The following is a 21,582-nucleotide window of genomic DNA, read 5'->3' as shown; positions in this document are numbered from 1 at the left end:
GCAATGCTCACAGCTTCCCAGCTTGGGGGCAGCCAGCTCTGTCTGCACAGGGTGTTAGTGCCTCCTTACCTGTCTGCACTAACAAAGAGTATCTCAAACTTCTGGCCTGCCTCCTTGATTTTCCGGTAGGACTCCACCAGGACCCTTGTGAGGCTTCGGCATGGTGGGCACTGCAAAACACAACACATACATAAGGACATTGTCTCCTCCACAGGGCCAGGGCCATACCCAGCAGGTCCAGATGACCTAGTGACGATAAAGAGACGTCACCTCATTTTTGCTGGTGTGCTGAGCAGCAGCCCTGAACATGACTGGGGCTTATGGCCCATAAGTTGCCAACAAAATCTCTTCCATTTTTAAAATCTGACCACTCTTCCCCTTCTGTAAGGGCTAGTTGAGGATAACAGGCCACTGCAACGCTGTGGCTTCTTCCAGAATGACCAGAGAATCTTAACTGCTTCAACACCAACTGGCCTGTGCTCTCCCACAGAGCTCTGCAGCAAGAGCTGCAGGGGGACCCCCAGAGTACCCAAGTTCACTCCAACTACCCTGCAAAGCACCAATTACTCACCCAGTGTGCAGAGAAATAGACACCAACATGAGAACCCTCCAGGGCCTTGCTGTCTAGTGTCTGGCCATTGTTCCTTAGCAGAGGCCCAGCAACAACTTCACTGAAGGGTTTTGGCCCCCAGGGGAACTCCAGACCTGGGGAGAGGTCGGGATGGGGTTGCAAAGAAGACACAAACCAGCAACAGGCACACACAGCTTTTACAAGTTTCAAAATGTTTCACTAAAAAAACCATCCCACCTTCTGCGAAGATACAGGGGGTCCTACCTGAGGAATCCCACCGGGGTTTATCCCCACCCAAGGGGGATGCAGAGCAACTCCACTGGCACCACCGAGCCAAGGAAGCTGAGCTCTGTTCCGCAGCCAGGGACACCTCCTTCTCACAGGTATGCTGCACCTGAGCCCGAGTTGCAGCACTTTCAGCTTGACAAAGCCTGCTCTGGTTTTGTGACTGATAAGGCATCTTTTCCTTATCAACAACATTTATTTTCACAACAGAGGGCAAGGTGGTATGTGCTCAGGAATGCAATCCGACTATTTGCCTTATACTGATACTAACCATGTATTTATAAATATATATGCACATATTTATTTATAAAATCTTATATATATATAAAACATGGGGTTTATATGTACTTTTATATATATTTATAAAACTAAACTTACACTAACCCTCTGCACCCCAAAGCAAGCATGTGTGTGTACACACAAACATGTGTCCTGAATCATCCGCTACCAGCATCCCAAGCAATCAATTTACGTATTCAGCCAGAGAGGAGGAAACATCACAGATGGCTCAGGCCACAACGTGTACTTGCTGTACAGTTCCTGCCACCTGAATTAAAGCCTCAGTCACCACACTCAGTATCAGCTGCATGAAGAAACGACAAGCCATGCATGGACAGACTACAGCTGTTGAATGACAGGTCTGCATGGTCTACAAGTAAAGGGCACATGTTTTGCTCAATTTGGTTTTTGCAAATTGGAAGAAGATGGATTTAACATTAACCCCCAGCACAGTAAACCTCAGAAACCAAGAACGGCAGCATTCTTCTGTTGCATTTGTAAAAAATGGGGAATTCATTATCCTAACAGTGTGATGTCAGCGATAAAGTCCCACTCAGTATTTTGGAAGGATTTTACTCCCAAGGTACGGGAAGCCTGGACTCTCAGTCTGTCTGTCCATGTGGCTCCATTGGGGAAAAATCCAAACTTAGTTTTTCAGTTAGTCTAACTTTTTCCTCATTAGCACTCCAGACGAAAGTCCTGGAGGGGAAATCTTTGTTCTTTTCAACAAGCAAAACCAAAACACAAGATCTGGCAGGAATGATGCAGAAAATTTTATGCTGAAAATAATACAGTGCCTCTATTAGTTAAGTATGACAATAGTTGTTTGTTTGGGTTTTTTTCCCCCCTCCACAGCAATTCAGAATGAACTGAAATGAAAAGGCGGCTGTGTGCCCATGTCTGTATGGCACACAGGACTCCAAGTCTTACCTTCTGGGTCGTCTCGGATGACCAGGAGGCCATTCCTGCAAACCACCTTCCCGGTGGAGGCATCAATAAATATTAGGGAAGGAATGTTGGAGACTCTGTACTTGTTCCACAGCTTCAGCTATAAAAGAGATTGGGAAGGGAGAGGAGAAAGGTGAACTTCATGGTGTGAAAAGGAAGATTTTGGAGCATTAGCATCTTTCAGACCAGAAGTCAGAGCTAAGCGAAAAACAGAGCTGGGGCTTCAAGCAATGCATGTGAAGGCACATGAGAGCATCCCTTCAGAGCTTCTGGGCCAGTCTGGACCTGCAGCACCTTCACAGACCCACACCATCAACACCATCCCCTTGGTACCACAGGTGAGACCACTGTTTGTCTCACACCTGCTGCAGGCTTGCCTGTGAGTGCAGGTAAAGCTTCTCCTCCTGCTGCCTTTGCCTCTTTGCAAGTAAAATGAAGATAATATTTACCATACTTTGAGGTCTTTGTTTAGAAGACGTGGTAAGCGTAAATACTTTTAATGCCACTTCTCTGAAGCAATTTGTAATGCTTCCCTGGCTGTTTCCTCCCCTCCCTTCTCAACATTCATTAAACAAACCAGCAATCCCTGCCAAGACGCAGCCACGCTGAAAACAAGGCCAACACACAGAAACACAATTCTTCTGCAACTGGGGCTTCCCAGGTTTGTCCCCAGGAGCTGATTCACGGGTTTGACATCAGCCTGGGGGCCACACAGCCCAGCACATCTACCCTGTACTGCAATGGGCAGAAGCCATGCAAGCTGCAGTGACCACGTTTTGGATGTCCTGGTCTAGATGTTGCTGTCTGCTGGTCATTATATTTTGCAGCGAGCTCAGCTCCACACCATGCCAATGACTGAGTGCCCTGGGTGTCACATGGTCCTGGCTTGACATTTCTAAGCATATGCTTCTGGCACAGGATAATTTGGAGCTTAACCCATGTACAGAAGCTCACTGGGATGGGGAGGAATAAGACGACGACAGCTGCTGGCACGGCCCAGCCTGCAGGTGTGGGCTGGCTGTGGCTGGAGGAGCTGGTCTCCCCACCGTGCACAGAGGAGTTGCTGTGATCACCACATTTCCTTACATTTCTCCAAGCACTTCAACCTAAACAGTTCAGTGGTGAATTATCAAACTCTTACAGAAAAGCCAAACCATAGCTGAGAGCCAGAGGGGAAGGAAATGAATCACCACCTTCCCCTAACGTCAAGTTCTGCTCTGCAAAGCCCCTCGAGCTCTGCGTGTTTACAGTTCGCATGGGCTTGGAGAATAAAACCCAGCCACAGGAGAAGGGGAGGAGGGGACCCATCAAGAATCCCACCCAGCACTAGCAAGGCTTCGAGCACAAGAGCTGGAGAAAGCCTTACACAACATGATGCTGCTTCCATCAGTATCTCATGTAGAAACTGGACCTGGGTGTTTTTCCAGAGAAAGAGGCCACGCCATTCCTGACTTCCGAATAGAGGCAATCCCATTTCCTGAGATGGGAATGATCCGGGGATGAGGCAATGAGGGCAGGAATGAGATGCGATGTGCAGGTCTCACCAGAGATCTAGCTGAGGGAAAGTCACATCCACATTCAGGTTTTAATGTCACTGTATTAAGTGTTTCTTCCAGCACCTTTTTATAGAAGATGTATCTGGATGAGTGACAGGAGTCAGCCTGCTTGCAAGGGGGTGTTTGCAAAATGCTCTTTGTTCTGAAGGAAAGCATCACCACTGATCTAGGAAGACTTCATTAACCTCTATCTGCCAGGACCTAGACAGAGGCAAGGTTTTGTGTCCTGCCCACCAGCCTTCAATTTCCAGTAGACTTATTTCTTGGGACAAGCCGACTTACTCACATCATTCACAATGCCGATTCACAAACCAAATGGCCTTGGGCGTGAAAAATAAAAAGGAATCATACTAAATGCAAACCAGCCCCCTCACAACAAGTACGATCAAACCACAGAAGGTAAAATATATTTATGTGAAGTTTAAAGGGTGTGGAAAAGCTCTTTGTAAGGATCACAGGCATTTAAGAGTGTTGCAAACAATGAGGAAATTACAACTATCAATTGGATCGTTCTATTTAAATAGTTGCTTACATTACACTTCATTTTGCCAAGTCCTTTGTATAAGGGCAGCAGCTCCCCTGGGGCACTACGGCAGGTCATGGCAGTTTTGCTTGGCTGGGGAAGCAGCAGGGTCTGCGCTTCAGAGCCAAGAGGCTGCATCGACTCGCTGTGCTCAGAGGGACGGCGCTGGGACATCCCAGGTAAGGAGGTAAGACCAAACCCAACTCACTCACTGGAAGCACTGGAGCAGCACATGGCTGGCTCCAGGCAGTCTGTGGGGTCCAGCAGGCAAAGCAGCTCTTGCCAACATCTGCCCCTGGTTCTTCTCGGGATATGTAAGCCATCCAAACTGCAGGGAGTGCTCTTGGCTGGTAACCTACAATGCAGATACTCTGTCCCCATGAAATGGAGGGTTGCCACTTCTAACTCATCATTGAGGGTCCACAGGAGAAAGCCTCAAACAAGCAGGAAGCTACGTGTGTCTTGAAAGGGTCAAAAAACATCAAAAAAGGTCAATGTGACATCTGCTGCTGCTGGGGGCACGCATCCATCACTGGGCTCCAAGACTTGAACCCAATGAGTGTCATGTCATGCTCAGTCACACCTTGGGTGAATGAGAACAAGCAACCAAAATTGCAAGGTTTTACCTTACATCTGTGCAAAAGCTGCAGCTCCCAGACACCACAACTCACCATCTCAGGTCACAGCAAAACTGTCAGAGCTTCATACACACTGAGCAGCACTTACTATTTGCAGTGTTTCCTGCCTGGGTTATCACTGAAACCCATCATACAACACCAACGAAGTAACATGACCACTGCACGTAAGACAACTGGAACTGGGTTGCCATTTTAAGGCCGGTTATAAAAGGCTTGAATTGGATTGAATTAGTGGTCTTGATGCGCTAACCATACCAATTTTGCTGTCTGCGTCAAAAAGTACATGAATGTGCTGTTTCAAGTGGGAGCACTTTGGTCTGATGATTCTGCTGTGCGCTAGGAAAGCTGATGGGGAACAAGAAACGCATGCGCTGCAGGCTGAGTGCCAGGATCCACCACCATTCCCACCGCTCTGGCTCTCTTCAGCCAGACTCAGCTGTCCAAAGCCTGTCAGACAGTTCTGAAGGAAGCCTGATGGTTCCCTTTACTGCAGGTCTGACCTGAAAGAGCAGAACCTAGCTAGGAAATGGGCTGGTTCATTTTAGCTGGGCTTTTTGGGTAAAATAGCTCACCATGGGATTCCCACAACACACCATGATTTCACAGCTGAACTGCAACTTCCAGCAAAGACATCTGATCTCCACCTACAGCCTCCGGACACCAGGATGACCTAACCCGTCTTGTGGCAAACTGTTGCACCAGTTAAGTCTTTCTTGGGGTAAAATGCTGAAGATTTGCACATGCACAGGTTCTGGAAAGGAGATGAGTTCCTCCTTGGTCCCACTCAGCATACGGTTGTGGTCCACACAGGAAGGGGAGCCCAGGAGAAAAAAGGCATCCCGTGTACAAGTACCAGCACAGCTGCACACCTTGCAAAGGAGTCCGTGGTGGGCAGGGTGTGGGATGTGCAAAACAAATCATAACTTGCTCTGAAACCACAGGATGATGGGATGATAGTTCAGGCAGCAGGGCAGAGTGCTGCCTCAGCAACTTTTAAAAGCTGTTTTTCCTGCCCTGAAGAGGATGACATAGAAATAACATACTCCACGCTCTGAGGATTTGATCATCCATTTAAAGAGGGGATCTCTGCTCCACTTCCCAACAGCTGTTGCAAATCTGTGGGATCAAGCCAAAGCTAACACAGATGTGGAAATAATCTACAGGCTATTCAGCCAAAAAGCAGCTGATCCTCTCTGAGTGCCCTTCACTCCTGGTTCAGGCCGCATGCCTGCTAAATTCAATACTCACCCCAGGACGCCCACTGGAGAAGGAGCAAGAAAATACAGCCCCCGCAAGACGCTGTACAGGCTGATCAGCTTTACAGAAACGTCTCTGGCTCCTGTGCAGGTGGTTAAGTACAGCAGTCCAGTGGAAAAACCAGAGTCACCAGATTCCTCTGGTAACCTTATCCCTATACAAAGCATCACCACACTGTCCTGGAGGACCTGGAAACCGCAGGGCTGGGCTCCCTCTGCAAGTCCATCCACAACCCGCCACGAGAGGCTTTAAAATGATCACTTATTAATTGAGGTCTGAGGCAATCCCAAGACGTCACGCCATGCAGCAGCACTCAGCAGCGGTCATAAAGCTGCTCTCCACACTGGCAGCTGGCTCTGTTACTTCCCCCACCCTGGTGACTGGGAAATGCCTGGCTGAGATGCATGTTGGAGAGAAGTTTGCAGACAGCCACAGTAATTTTTCCAGATAAAGGTGTCAGACGAGAGGTCTCCCCAGCAGCCCACGGCTGTTTCTGCGCAGGGCTGCCACCCAGCCAGGGTAGATGAAATCCCCTCCTGCTCTGCGCGTACTGGTGGGGAAGGGATCCCCTACTTCCAACAGCTGCCAGGCGCTATTTTTGGTTGTGCTGACTGATTTATCAGCCCTGGTCGCATTCACTTACTAACATAAATCCTGAGCTGCATACAGCAGTTAATGCTGGCAAAGATAAAGCATAACTACTTGCAGTGAAATGAGCCCCGGCGAGTGGGAAAGCGGTCCTCCCGTCCTCGTCAGGGGCTGCGTTTCTCTGCTGTTGTGTGAACTTAAGCTGTAAACGCTCTCACACCTCCATCTTTCACAGGACACGGAGATGCCTCTGCCCAGGAGAAACAGGTTTCAGAGGCACCTGCCCATACCAGTAGCAGGGCAGACACTGCCTTTGTTGCTCTTGCAGCCCACACTTCTACCCTGACCAGCAACAGCCACGGCTGGTTTAGAAACTCTAAGGTAGATCCCTCAACAATAATGAACATGTTCCTAATGTGGATGGCTGCTGCTTTCCACTAATGAAATGCAAAGCCATTTTTCTTCTAAAAAATCCACCCTTGATGGCAACACCCCCAGGGTCTGGGCAATTTCTCTGGCGAGGTGTTGGTTAGACCCCACTTTTCCAACAGCCCCACGAGTGCCCATGCAAGAGCACTGCGGGGCTTCCATTACAGACATAAGCTTACCTCTTGCCAGCGTCTCCTTCGAGAGCCATAGGCTGAAACATGAAGTCTGAGGAACACAAAGCAGCACCCAAGTGGAAAAGCGCCCTTGGGCCAGGGCTGTGAGGACTGGCAGAGCCCATTGCCCAGCCATGCCTCCAGCTCTGCCGCACGGAGCGGCTCTGGGCTGACGAGACAGCCACGGCCATCGCCACCGCTCTGCTCCCACAGTCTGGCACTGCAGGGGACCTCTCTGTCCTCGCCTGCTCGCAATGTTAAACTGCGGCTTTTACATCGTGCCTTAAAGGGTTTACAAGCACCAGGGGCCACCCAGGCTCTTCAGACAACAGGCATGGGGCTGCAGAACAACAAGCTGCTCCCTCGCCCCGTCGATTTAAATCCAGTTCACGCCTGTCCCTTTGATTCAATCTCAGCTTGGGCAAAAGCTCCTCTCCCAACCCTCTCTCACTGCTCCTTTCTTTTTGTGCAGAAGGGAACCCCCTCAGCAGAAGGGGACAGGGTGCAGGAACAACATGGAGCCAAGCAGAGGGGGGAAGCACCAAGGGCAGATGCTGCACGCCAAGGTCTGACCTTGTGACACAGAGGAGACCGAGAGAGGCTTGGGATAAATTAATGTCTGTTGTGCTGCTGTTTCTCTCTGAAAGCAAATCAAAATCTAATTACAAAATACAATGGTGAGAGAGATGTCTGCTCTGAGAACGTTAATGAGCTGAGGAGGGAGGATTTGGAATTGCAATAAAGATTGATGTGAACGGCTGAGACCGACAGTGCAGGGCATGAGGGCTGCTGGTGCATACAGACCAGTGGGCAGCTGGGGCCACTGCGTTATTGTTCCACTCTGTCCTCACATTGTCCACGACGGAAAAAAGCCCAGTTTTAACTAAGGATTTTAGAAGTTTTAAAAGGACCGGTTTCCCCCAGCAGTCAGCCTGGAAGCACCTGCTGTGGATGTTCCCCCCACCAGTCACCAGCCATATGACTCAGTGCAAGCAAAAAAGAAAAAAAGCAAAGCAAAAGTCCGGCTTCTCACCTCCATCTTCTCGCTGTGGCTCCATGGTGGGAGACTGGCACAGCATGGTCCAGCGTGGCCGCCTGCATTGCCCCGCAGCCGGCGGGGGGGCAGGGGAGACCCTGGCAGGAGCTAGCTTGCAACCCAGGGCTTTTGTTCTTCCGACCACGAAACACAACGGCAAAAGCTTTGGAGCTGAAGCGGAAGGAAATCCTCTCCGCAGGGTTTTCTGGCAAGGCAGCTGCCAGCGGAGGGCTACCCTTTGTTCCCCCGAGGAGCTCCATAGCCAAAGCCCTGGGGTGAGGGACCCGGGCCAGCCCAACCTCACGTCCTGGCTCTCTCACTTGCTCCCATATTCTTGCTCTTACTGCCCTCATCGCTCAGCACTGGCACCATTGCTCTTTGCAATTTCCCAGGCTAAGTCATCCAACGGACTGCGAGCTGAGCATTTTATTTGAGGGCAAAGCAGCATATGGCTGGCACATGCGCCCGGCTCACAGCACAAGCTGCCTCCTCTCCTTCTGACGCACACACAGGCTGACAGGCTGGATACTCCACAGCCCACATCTGATAGGAAAACATTTAATTTGAGTAGAACTGAAGAGCGGTTAACATGATCTATGGAGAGGAAAGCCCCAGGGCCTAGAGCAAACATGAGAGGTGGCCTAGCTGTTTTACACGTACAAGTTTCAAAGAGACACTGGGATGGGGGCTCGATTTGATCCCAGGACTAGGGCAAAGTAGCATTTGTCTAAACATACAGGTAACACCACAGGCAGCAAATCATGCAGGGAGGATGCTATAAGACAGGCTGGTCTATCAACATTACAAGAACGTCTTTTATAAACATCTTTTTTTTCCAGATGTTCTTCAAATTGCATTCAACAGCTCAACGACAACGCAGAATTTAAGGATACAGCATCATACCCAGCACTAGGAAATACACCTCCATGTGTTTCTAAGAAATGCTTTTTTTCCTCTACACATATGCCTTGCTTTAAAACGAAGATTGTATGTGAGCATCTCAAGATATTTCATAAACCATTTTTCTCCCTGAATTTGTTCTTTGAGCCAAGCACTCTCTCTTTACCCCCAGAAGAATGGGAGCACAGTGTTACCACAAAAATGAGTAGAGAACCCAGAGGGCCTGCCACCACTTTGAACCCACCTTCTGTTACCTGTTTTCACAGGCATTTTTTCATGCCTTCCTGGTAGGTAAGACAGCAAGACAAATGCATAAAAAGCAGTGAGGACGGAGGGAGTTAAAGTGTTTGTGGGAAAAATTTAAGACACATGTAGAAGTGTATCATATATGGCCCCTATAAATTATACCCCCAAATGACTAGCACTGAGTAAGAAATAGCTATGTAAACACAAAGGTAATAAGTAAAAATAATAATCTCTCTCCTTCTATGGGGAAGGGATATTTTTCCATCTGTTTATAGGAAAGGCGAGGGGTGGGGTGGCAGTCTGGGACGCTGAATTGAAGTTCAGGGTCTCTCCTGGTCCCAAGTCTCATCTGTCATTGGCAGCAGGACGGCTGCCAGAACCGCCGCACATTACAGCCTGGGTTTCCCGCCCGCTGCCTTTGCTTTTGCTGCTACTGTTCACTCAAAGGGAGCTGGCATCGAGCGCTGGTAGTAATCTCGAGGTCAAACGCCTTGCAAGCCCAGGTCATTAAGAAAAAAACACTTCGGAAAAGCCCCGAGTTTAGACAGAGTTCCCACCAAACACAAAAGCCTTTTAAATCTGTAGGGAAATTGGGATTTTTTTGTTTGTTTAATCCATACAATGAGGTATTAGTGTGGTTTCTGTTTTGTTTTCAGCATTTAATCCGAGAGGGAACCTTACACAATCAAACCAACAAAATACTGGAAAACAATAGAGTATTTGTTAGCACTGTAATTCACTCAGGGGAGTGAGGGCTTCAGGATGCCATGGCACCAAGAGCCTTGTGAACAGTGACCTCCCCAGGACATCCCCCAGACCAGCAAAATGGGAGACCTTTGCAAAACGACCGAGACATCTGCAGATACCCTCTTGTGCCCACTGCTGCTGATGCACCCACCGAAGGGAAACCTGCTCTGGTTATACAGCATCTTTTGAAATGCAATAGCTCATCCAGAGCATCACTGCTGAAACTTTGTTACAAAAACCTCCTCTCAACACAGCACTTGCATCGCTGCAAACACTCAAACTACTTAAAAGCAACTGCTTTCCTCCAGTTGTTCCAGTTGATCTCAGGAGAGGGTGCACTGGTTGGTGTGGCCCTCCCTGTAGCTGCATCCACCTCAGTGTCTCAGAGCCGACGGTGTCGAATCTCAGTCTGGCAAGCACTTCTGATTTGCAGCCCAAGAAGGATTTTCACGCAGAGGTTACACAGCTGCAGAGCTAGAAAGGTCGTAACCACAGCCCCGATGTCTGCTAGCAGCCCACGCTGCCGGGGCAGCTCTGAGCTTTGCAGACAAGGCAGGCAATGGGCTCTGCTCACAGCTTGGAAGGGCAGCGCAGCTCGAGATTCACTCCATAACCACACTGAGGTCAAAATACACTGGGAGCCAACCAGACCCCAATGCTCTCGCTCCAGCTGCAAAGAGCAATCCCCACCAGTGACAGCTTGGAGTTATCCCACTCCTCCCTGGCTCCCGGGGTGGAAGGGGGTCCCATAGCTTGTGCTGTCCCAGTGCAGCCACAGCGCTTGACTTCTCCTCTGGAGCCATAACGTCTATCCTGTGCAAACATCCCACCGCCAAAACCGCTCTGGGCTAAACCACCGATGATAACATGCTTTCGATGATAACATGCTTTCAGAGCCTCCGTGTCCTCTTAACACACTTCACAAGCACAGCTGAGCTCCAGAGCTCAGTGCCCTGTGGGGAAGACCATCAGACTGACTCGTGGCACAGGCAGGATGGATGTAACGGGTCAGGCTGCCTGGAAAATGCCCTCCTGCTGAGCACCTCTCCTCCTCCTCCTGCTCCCCAAACTGACACTCAGCCCCTCAGCAGAAAGGCTGCAAGGGCTGGCAACATAAACCTGCCCAACACTGAGCCACTGTGGATCGCACGTTCGTAATTAATCACCTGCACACATTAAAAACCAGAGCAGAATAAAGCTGCCCACAGCTCAGATGTTCTAATAGCTCAATGGCAGCACAAGCCAGCAGACGGGAAGCTGGAGAAGCCATTTCCCCACCCAACTGCTCCTTCGCAGAGGGGCTGTCCCATTGCGCTGTGCTCCAGCAAAGCTGGTGGCATTAGCTGCGAGGAGAAGGCAGAGGGACAGGGAAATCAGGAGGGCCATGGGCAGGAGCAGAGACGTGGTATGGGCTGGGCACACAGGCAGAGGAGGGATAATCAGTGCCGGGTGAGCGTGGAGGGGGCCAGGGAGACAGAGCTGAGGGGTTTACAACATGCACACATGGTGGGCCAGGTGCAGGACAAGAGAGGGAACCTGATCTGGCCCACAAAACCAAGACACAAGAGGCCCCAGCTCAGAGCCACTGACCGGGGAGGAACGAGACAGCAGGCTGGGGCTCCCTCTTCTTATTTTAGGGTTTGAGCAGCGTGTCTTGCAACTGCCGAACCAATTAAAAAGATGAACAGGGATGGTGATAAATCAGTAGCAAGGTCAAAAGCTCCAGCTACCTCCTGATTTGACTGATGGAAGTCCCAAAATACATAGTTTCTCAAAGGGACAAGTGTCCATGAGTCAGCACATGGATGAAATACAGCACCGGGAAGGCAGGACCGACCCCTGGTGCGAGCAAGCCTTGAGCACGGCACGAAGGCAGCCACAGCCAAACAAGAGGCTGCTGCCAGGAACTGATGACAACGCAAATCCCACAGGGGCATTCAGAATGTCAGATAAGATGAGGCGTATTAATTCCCTCCACTGACAGCCAGCCCCAGCTGGAGGGGGAGGCTTGGAGACTGCAGCCTTCAGCGAGCCGAGGGTGCCTGGTGCCTGCTCTGCCACCGAGGCTTCAAGCGGATGGTGAACCAGGAGGTGACGCGGAGGGCTGGGTGGCGGGAGCACTACCTTGTCTTTTTGATGAGAATAGGGGAGATTCTGTGCAAAAGGAAGAGCCAATCATTTGTTCTTTTATAAAATGCTGAAGACTGCTGTGCATTGGCAGCGACCTTCCTCAGATGTGACTGTTACTATATTCAGGGTTTCTGAAATGCTCTGGGATGATAAAAACCACTCCAGAAACAGTTATTAAAACTGTTTCCAGGAAATCGATCCATGGAGATGGATAAAGTCTAGTGCTTTTACAAGCGCTTCAACTAGAGAAAGCCCAAAGATAAGAAGGAAGCCTTGCTTCCTTGTCTTTTCAGCAATAAAAAGGAGCTGCATCAGGGGTTTATTTGACTCTGCAACATAGGAAACAACCATTAGTTGTTTCCTCAGAGCAGAGCTTGACCTGAGATGGGCAGAAAAATACCCTGCAAGTCATCTGGAGTTGAAGGCTTTCTGCCTTAATCAAGATCTGGATTTGTTTGTTTGTGTTCTTTTTTCATCCCATTGTTTTCTGTGATAACTGACCATTCAGGAGAAGAGCCCAGGCTAACAAAATCTACACTGCAGGAACAGAAATTTTACCCAGGAAGAGAGCCCAAAGCACTGTGGAAGCACGGTCTGCCTTCTCATCCCCACTCCAGCCTCAACACTAGGAAGCAACATGTTTGGAGTTGGATGAGCCACACAAAAGGCAAGCAAATCATCCACTTGCATCCAAGTGGCTTTTTCCAAGGTTCTGCCACGAAGTTTCAGGCTTGGTCACCCCTTCCCCACCCCTGGGTCAGAACTGATTAAATGCAGCCACCGAGTCAAACTCCAACATACTCATCTTGTTTGGCAGCCCTGCGGTTCGGCTGTGAGCTCCAAGCTTTCCCCCCACCCCCCTCCTTCTTGTTCAATTATCTTGCTTCATCTTTATTCTGTTTCCAGGAACACTTAGCAACAGGCTCTTGCAATCAGCCACCAGCAGGCGAGGATCTGAGGAGACTCTGCAGTTAGGATGACCTTTTACTACACTCATGCAAATTTTAAAGAAAGTATGTGAACAATTTGCCTTTTAAGTATCCTCCAGTTACATTCTCCAGGAGTTAATACTCCTTCTCTCCTTAGAGACATCAGAAACACCAGATTTTATTTTACACTAATGAGAACAAATTCTGCAGCTTAATCCCAGTTTGCTTTGTGGAAATTTTTTCCGTATCTCATGCAGCATGCAGACCCCAAACAGGCAAAAATTAACCTGCGACATCTACCCCGGCCAAGACCCACAGATCTGCTCAGATGCCACATGCTCACACAGTTGAAAGCCCAGCATGGGCTTCGGGGTGCATCCCAGCAGCCAGCCAAACGCTTCCTGAGATGGACAAGATGCTGCTACTTCTCTTGGCGAGCAGCTTCTACAGATCACCATCAGCAACTCTCACTCCAGGGCAGCTGAAGAGTATGCCAGGAGTCAAATGGAGCCATAGCATCCCAAGGAAAACACAGCAGTTGTGATCTCAGTAATTAAAGCTCATCAGCCAAGGCAGAGGAGAGAGCTGGTGCAGTGCTCAAGGACTCTATATTCCCACGGGACTCACTGTGGTGACACAGACAGAGCTCCTGCCAAATCCAGGGACTTTGGCAAGCAACACTGGTCTCTCCCAGGCCCTCTCCAACTCCAAAACACCACAGCAGCCACCACTAGGCTCCCTGCAGCACGCAGCATTGACACCTCTATAGCTGGAAACGGGTAAACAAGCCTGCTTTTGGCAAACCACAGCGGCAAACTCACAGCAGCCATTTTTGCAGCCACCTCAAACTCAAAAGGGTGCCAGCAGCTGACAAACCGACCAGGCAGTGGCCCTGCATTTCATCAAGATTTAAACCAAATCCCCAAAGCTTTCCAGCACTTTCCCTGTCGCTCAGTAATTTTCACACACACACAAGTTTGGAGATGCCCAGAAAGCGTGCACCAGGACAGCTTGCAGGCAGTGGGGCATCACTGCATTTAAGTCCTTTCCCCTTGAAATGAATGTTTTGAGGTTAGAATAAAAAAATCCTGTATTTCTTACAATGACTAGAAGCTGGAAGGAGGGAATGGAGAATAACCAAGGTACCAAGGCAGGCAGCTCACTTCCTTCTGCTTTCTGAGTGGTTTTCATAAATACGGAAATAATTTGCAGTGCCCTACTCTGGGATTAAAAAAAAAAAAAAAAAAAGAAAAAAAAAAGAGAAAGGCTCACAGATCCTTGATACTTCAGATGATCTTAAAAAAGTATAATCTACTTTTTTTTTCTTTACAAAATGAAAAGTCTGAATAAGCATGTCATTGATCCAATTGCTGGGAACAGCATCTGGAACATCAATCTCTGCCTGAGACTGCAGAAGCTGCAGGAGAGCTCAAAGCAGCCAAGGCTGCCCTTGAACCAGATGCCGCTCGCTCTTACAGAAACGCCTGTGGATCTGTGTGAAAATGATTAAGCAAAATTGCTCCCTCTTTTTTGAACTTTGTAACTCTAAATCTGTTTTCTCTTAGAGGGCAGATGCTCATTGCATACCCTGCAGCACATCAAAGAGCAGGAAAGGCAGGAAGGCAGCCACCCCACCACACACCGGAGGGCCAGTGCCCAGCGTCCTGCCCGACCTGCCTGCACCCACCACCTCCTCCCCACCCTGAAGCTTTTAGCTCAGGGTAAAGAGCCAAGAGAGCTAAAAAAGCATCTTCAACCTTTGGTCTCCTCTTAGTGACTCTATGCAGGATGCCAACCAGGGGCTATTCCAGCAGCAAGAGCAGCAAGAGCAACAGCAGTGATGTGTTTCTGTAGGGAATTCTCTTGGTGCTTCAGAACTCAACTCCAGCTATTGCAGCACTCCAGGGAGACCCTGTCGGGTGCAAATTCTCTGACATTCCTTCCCTGTCAGTGCCTGAGTGTTCAAAGCAGAACACAAGGGATCAGCAGTCCCCGCCTGCACCCAGATCCAGCCAGCATCTTCTTCAGACGCTCATTAACAAAATGACAACATTAAGACAGCACTGCACAAGGTGCCAGGAGCCTCTCAATCGTCCATGAGAGGTTCACAGGAGAGACAGGAGAAGGAGGACTTGCCAAGGCAGGACTGCTTCGGGGCAGGGACAGGAGCTGCTCCAGGGTACAGCAGAGCCAGCCCTGCTCCTGCTCTGTCCCAGCACAGGAGCTCCACATCTGCCATGTAAAGTCAGTTCTAATTGCACCGTGCATGGGTGCCAAACAGCAACACCTCCCACCCTACCTCAAACAGGCTTTTTCTCTCATGAACAGGGCAAAATATTGGGGTTCCAACAAAACTATTTCCCCTATCCAAGGGTCTCGCATTTTCAACCCCACAGGCAGTTTATGTGATGAAGTGACTCCACTTTTACAAACAGAATTCACTAAACACCTAAAGTGCAATGATGCTGCAGTACACGCCCCACAACGAGCACAGTGCCTTTGCTCTCACAGCCTAAAAATCCCACTTCCCAGGACACCCCTCCTGTGCCCTCCCAAAACAGGATGAATATTGTCTGAAGTTTCCTAGAAACTTCTCCCTGCAGATTTGAATCTCAGATGCAGATGAAAATGTGCACAAAGAATGGCAAATGAAGACCATGAAATCCCAGAGGCTGAACCCAAACACCACGCTGCCTCTTACCCAAAGCCTCCTTCATCCTTTCTTTACTCTTAAACTCTATGGGATGATGTTTGGATCTAAAACTCCCAGTTTTTTGGATCTGCACCAGCTATGGCAAACACCCAGTGGCTCAGGCAGGCTTAGCAGGATGTGACCTAAGGGCCACCAAACCCCGTGCATTAAATGCCACACCCGATGCAAACTCCTGTCCTCAGAGGTAAAAGGCAAGTAACTGATGAGAGACCTCATTTCCAGACCCTTTCTCATTTACTCTAGTTCAAAGAGCTCAGAAAACTCAGGGCAATCACTCACCAGCTCAGATATTTAAGGAGGACTATGGGGAAGGGCACCTGGGAAGCGGGAAGCATAAAGCCAACTTCATCCAAGATGCAAGAGAGGGGGGATACAACTGGGCTCTTAAACAGTTTCTTTCAGGCACTGCCTCATCCATCTTAATCTTTGACTACCAAGAGATGAAAACAATTTATCCTCATTCCCTGCTCTTACTGAGAGGTTACAAGAAATAAAAGTAAAACTAAAACAAAGATCAATGTTACACCCCTTCTCAGACAATTTCCACCTGACCTGGACTTTCTCAGCATCCCTTTTATCTAGTGGAGTGTTTTGGCTAAAGCTATGCAGAGGAAAGCCATGTGAGCAAGCTAGTTTAAAACCTGATACTTTCATGTTTATACAGCCAGCTAAGCAGCACACTACAAAGCCTTTTATTCCAAGTCTCTGCTGACAAGCTAGCACTGATAAATTACAGAAATCACCCAGGAATTAGGATGCACAGGGGGAGAAAAAAAACCCAAACATGCAACAGCTCCATAGGTAGGAAACAAGGGCTCAGAAACGCAGGACTGGAGGAAAAGTCCATACAAAAATCATCCTGAGATTAGAGGGCAATTTGTTTGCACTAAAAGGGGAGAGCAAAAACAGCTCAAGATGCAAACTCCCTCCCCATGGTTTCTAAAAATTCACCAGTTCCAGAGGTGAAGGTAGAGATCTCTTCTCCCAAATTCCCAAATTTACAGAAAAAAACAAGCTGAAACAAGCCCCTGTGTGTTGGTGAGCAGCACAAGCAGCTACAAGCATGAAAAGATGCATGCTTCCCGGTCACAGAGATGCAACGCAGGCACCAAGCAACGAGTTGATGTCAACAGGATGCACTGAAGAACAGCCGGAGTTTCCAAGTTGCAGCAAACTTCCCGCATGGACCATGTACTGCGTCATGTTGGTTTACATACTGTGCAAGCAAGAGCCAGGAAAAATCCATCTTGTCATAACAAACCCTAAGGTAAACAAAAAGGCAAGGCCACGCATATTATCCAATTAAACAGGCATGTAAAGGAGAAAGCAAGCACTGGCCATCCATTCGCTCCCGATTTTTGCTGTTTCTCAGCAAGCACATACAAAAATGCACTGCTTTAAGCCCTGCATGAAGGTGATGCGGGAAGCAGAGTGTGCTCACCGCCACCCACCCACCTCTCAAGACCAACCTGCTGCTCTTGAATAAAAAGCAAAGGAGTTTTGTATGAGAAACCAGCATTTCACAGTCTTTACATTGCTCTCCCCCACCACGGAGCAGGCAAGGAGCATGCCTTGGCCTCCATGCAGACACATGCCTCTGGGGCTGCTTGGGGCTGAGTAGCTGGAACAAACACCCAAACCCAGGAAATTCCCAAGCTCAGAGAAACCAAACTGGAGCCAGCTGGTTTGTAAAGGTGCACCCCTACACAAAACCTGTGCTTCTCTTCAATTCATTAAGTTCTTGGTGTTTGCTCTGCATGCTATGAACTACATGCGTGGTTTTGCAAGGTGGTAGGGCAAACAAAGGGGAGTCTGAGGGTCCAGGTGCCCAGTCCTCGGTGGTACTGCTTGCCAGGATGCAGCTGAGGGACGAGGTCCACCTGCACAGACCCTTCTACAGTGCTCCAATATAGAGCAGCCTAAAACTTAAACACAGCTGAACTGGGTCATCTGTATCTTCTCCAGGAGCACTGAGGACCTCCTCCTCTCCACTGGGCAGAGCTGGAGACCAAAAGGTTAAATTCTGCACACACATATGTGGCCCTCTGGATTACTGACAATTTCAAAAAAAGGAGAAAAGCCTTTCTCGGGTAAGTTCTTGCTGCTCAGTTTGCTGAAGTACGTCAAGACAGCCTGAGCCAGCAGCTCCACTGAATGCTTCCAGAGTCCGTCTGGCATGCTGGCACCCAGCCCGCTCCTCCACTCCCGCGCCAACAGGGACACCCAAATACGCAGGACCTGAGTTTGTAAAGACAGTTGCAAAGCAGGAGGGAAAGATTTACCAGCTTCTACAGAAAGATGTTTCTACAGATAGTACAAAATAATTAATGCTTTTCAAGTCTGCACTTGCTTTCCAAGTCTGCACTTGCTCACGAAAGGAGAGATTTAAAGCTCCAAACCCAGCCCATTTGTAAAAAAAAAAAAAGTCCCGTATTCTGTTCTGAATCCCAGGGAATCAGCAGGTAGCAGATAGTTAAAGCTGGAACAATGCTATTTCAGATCTGCACGCTGAAGCATCTTGACACATCCCCCCTTCCCCCTCCGCAGGTCTAACAGGAGGGCCACAGGGAAGATTTAGCATGTGCAGCGTTGGATTGTTGTGGTTACCTTTTAGTCAATTCAAAAGAATATTACAAAGTATTCCCCAAGGGAGTCCATAAACAGCAAAGGATTCTGCTTTAACTCCCTATCTATTCTTATCTGGATAATATGGCATTTGGACAAGCACTGCCAAAACACTGATTTATGGCAAAGCTGAGAGTTTACATGGCCAACACATGCTCTAAAAGCTCTGGATTTCAAGGAATAAATAAAAGCCTCTTCTAGGATATAGATGGCTTCAGTTATGGAAGCTTCATGCAGATACAAACCTGTTTTCAGGATTTCTGCCTCCCTCTCCCATCCCAGGTGAAAGGCATGTTTATACTGACCTTCCTCAACACTAAAATCAACTGCTTTCACTGGGTGTTCCTGCTGGTACCACCAGCACATGGGTCGGCTCATCTTTCATTTCTTTACTAATATTTTATAATATCTATCAGCTATTAACTATCAGACCACCTTCAAACTTCTTTGCTGACAGTGGCCAACATCAAAGGGAAAAGAACGATAAAAACTACTGACCAAAAGGAAAAGGATGATAAAAAGTACAGCAGACAAGTGCTACAGAAGACACCAGGGAGTTGCGTGTTCTTAAAAGCCCCTCAGAGAACAGTGTATTAAAAAAAGACAAACCCAAAGAACAGCAACTTTGCAGACAAGTGAATGTCGCCTAAACTAGTTTTTGTAATGGAAATGCTGAGAAGCACCTGAACAGTCACTGTAACACACGTGTGGCCATGAAGGGCTGACCACAGCCTGCTGCCTGCCCCAGTAAAGCTGTTTTTTCCTGGGATAACAGCCCTCCTGCATCCCAGCCACTCCTTGGAGGCTGTGCTCAGTGTTTTGTCAAAGGGAGGGATGCCAGTGTCCACAGGGCATGCCTGGGTGGCAGAGTGGTGCACAGCGATGCTCACCTTCCTGCCAGGAACCTGCGCCAGCAGGTCAGCAAGGGAGAGCGAGGGCAGAGGAAGTGCAGTAAGGCTGTATTACAAAAGACATCCTGGAAAGGAAATGTCGGGAAGGTCAGGATCAAAAGGATGGTGCTACATCCTGAAAGATTATCTCCTGCTTTGGGAGTCACATCTTAAAATCAGGTGTAAAAGTAAAAAGGGAAGAACCAGTGGAGGCAGAAAATTTGGCGCCAGTGTATACTAAGTGCAAGCAAATACATTTTGTCCAGCTGAAAACTCAACCCTGTAAAGATGCATCCATTCCCAGAGGCACCAGGCAAAATTGCTGTCTACTCTGTATTCCCCAGGTGTAATTTACTCACTGATAGGGCTGTCACACACCTCCCTTGGGAGCCTGCACCACAGCTCTGCACAAAGGCACGTATCCTGCCTGCTGCAGTGGATCAGAATGGCTAGGCACAGCAGCAGGGTCGGGGAGGTGCACGCTAGGTTACAAAGAAAACCAACAACCAAAGTCATTTTTGACAAGGGGGAAATGCTGCATCTCTGCTGAATCGCTGTTGTTGGCTACACACCCTTTGGATACTGGCTACTTGCAGGCAAAACATATAACCAAGGATATTTGTTTAAATCCCACAGGCGGACACTGTTATTCTATTAAAAAAAATACAACTGGCATTAATTCTAAAAACTTCCCACCACTGGGACTGGGATTCAAAACCAGCACTGGGCAGTGAGGCCAAAACACACTCAAAGCAGACGCCTGCAAAAGATTCCAAGGGAAATTAGTTATGTGGGGTTTATAACAAAAATAAAATAAAATCCAACCTTTATAAAGACAGAAAAGGCAGCTTCCCTAAGAGACAGTGCCGTGAACACTCTTCGCAGATAATTCAAGACCTGTCTGGATCTGAGGCTTCCTTGGTTCCCTGTGCCAGTCGGTGTGTGCAGCGAGGTGAGAGGCAAACACGAACCCTGAGCAGGCAGCAGCAGCCTCCTCCCATCCTCATCCTCAGGGCTGGCAGGGAAGGGGCTACCTTGTCCTGATTCACAAGCCAGAGCCATGCCAGCTCCCAGTCTGGGCACTGGCTCTCCTGTGGTGGTGGAAAGGAAATTCTCCATCCATCCCCTGCCACACCACCAGATTCAGAGAGCTGTGGGCAGGGTGGGACAAGCTCCTGGGCTTTCACTGCTCTGCTTCTCTCGTCACTGCTCTCTCCAGACAAGGACATGGTGGGCTAAAGCTGGATGACCAACTGATTTACAGAAAGCCCCTGGCTTCCCTTCTTCTTGTGTGCTCAAGTCAGCCTTATACCATAAAATTATTTTTTTTCCTAAGTAATTTTTTTGTAGCTGACTCACATGGAGCTTCTGCCAGGAATTTTTATAATTAGTGAATTAGAGCAAGGTTTTGCCTGTGCAGGCCTGACAACATCTGCTGATTTAAGCAAGCTGTGTTCAAAACCTTGCACAGCCCTGGAGGAGCATGGCTGAGCACAGCCCTTCCTCCCAACAGCACGGCCAACAGGGCTCTTCTTGCCAGGCTGGTAGAAAACATGCTGCTCCTCCTGCAGAGAGCTTTGAAGCTCCTAATCTGTGTTTTAAGGGGAAGGATGTAAGCTGGAACAAAATCCAAACGGTACTGGAGAGGAGAGAGGGACACTAACCGCCTCTCAACTTTGCAAACCTCTCGGTGGAGCATCCCTGTGACAGCATCCACAGCTATGCGCCTCTCCATCATGATGCATAGTTGCAAAGCCATCGTGCGTCACATCTTCCTTAGAGACAGACAACGGTATAGAGTTCCATAAAACCACAGGAAAAATAACTTCCTCAACCTCTTTCTTCAATGGACACAGGAGCTATTTTGCAAGTGAGACTCCAACACACAACAGCGGTCCAATGTAAAGATCAAACCCAACCCACGTTCTGATAAGCCAAAAGCAGACATGGTGCTAGGAGCCTAAACTACACACAAGGTCCATCCTGGATGATCCAAAATCCTCCCACTTTCTGCTAAAAGTCAGAAAGGCAAATTAATTACCACCTTCAGGATGGTTCAACCTCCTCCCTGTAAGGTCTGCTACACAGCAATGCTTGTACCCTCTGCACACAACTCCTT

At 48.7% G+C, this 21,582-nt stretch overlaps 1 protein-coding gene across 2 annotated transcripts in view; it reads right to left on the bottom strand.

Annotated features, from left to right (window-relative positions):
* The window catches only part of NXN (nucleoredoxin), a 54,029-nt gene that overhangs the window by 13,923 nt on the left and 18,524 nt on the right, over positions 1 to 21,582 (bottom strand). Inside the window, exons 1-4 of one of the 2 annotated variants that reach the window (XM_005233703.4) lie at positions 8,281 to 8,430; positions 2,066 to 2,183; positions 572 to 705; positions 70 to 170 (exon numbers count right to left, since the gene is read on the bottom strand). In XM_005233703.4, the coding sequence (XP_005233760.1) occupies positions 70 to 170; positions 572 to 705; positions 2,066 to 2,183; positions 8,281 to 8,286 (359 nt within the window). In that variant the 5' untranslated portion in view covers positions 8,287 to 8,430. Of the gene's footprint in view, positions 1 to 69; positions 171 to 571; positions 706 to 2,065; positions 2,184 to 8,280; positions 8,431 to 21,582 lie in introns of those variants that run through there. The other variant, XM_055794696.1, reaches the window with a different exon arrangement.

This window comes from Falco peregrinus, chromosome 2 (genome assembly GCF_023634155.1).
Source record: "Falco peregrinus isolate bFalPer1 chromosome 2, bFalPer1.pri, whole genome shotgun sequence".
Taxonomy (NCBI): domain Eukaryota; kingdom Metazoa; phylum Chordata; class Aves; order Falconiformes; family Falconidae; genus Falco; species Falco peregrinus.
Note: the sequence above shows the minus strand (reverse complement) of the source record. Positions and strands in the feature narration are given on the sequence as shown.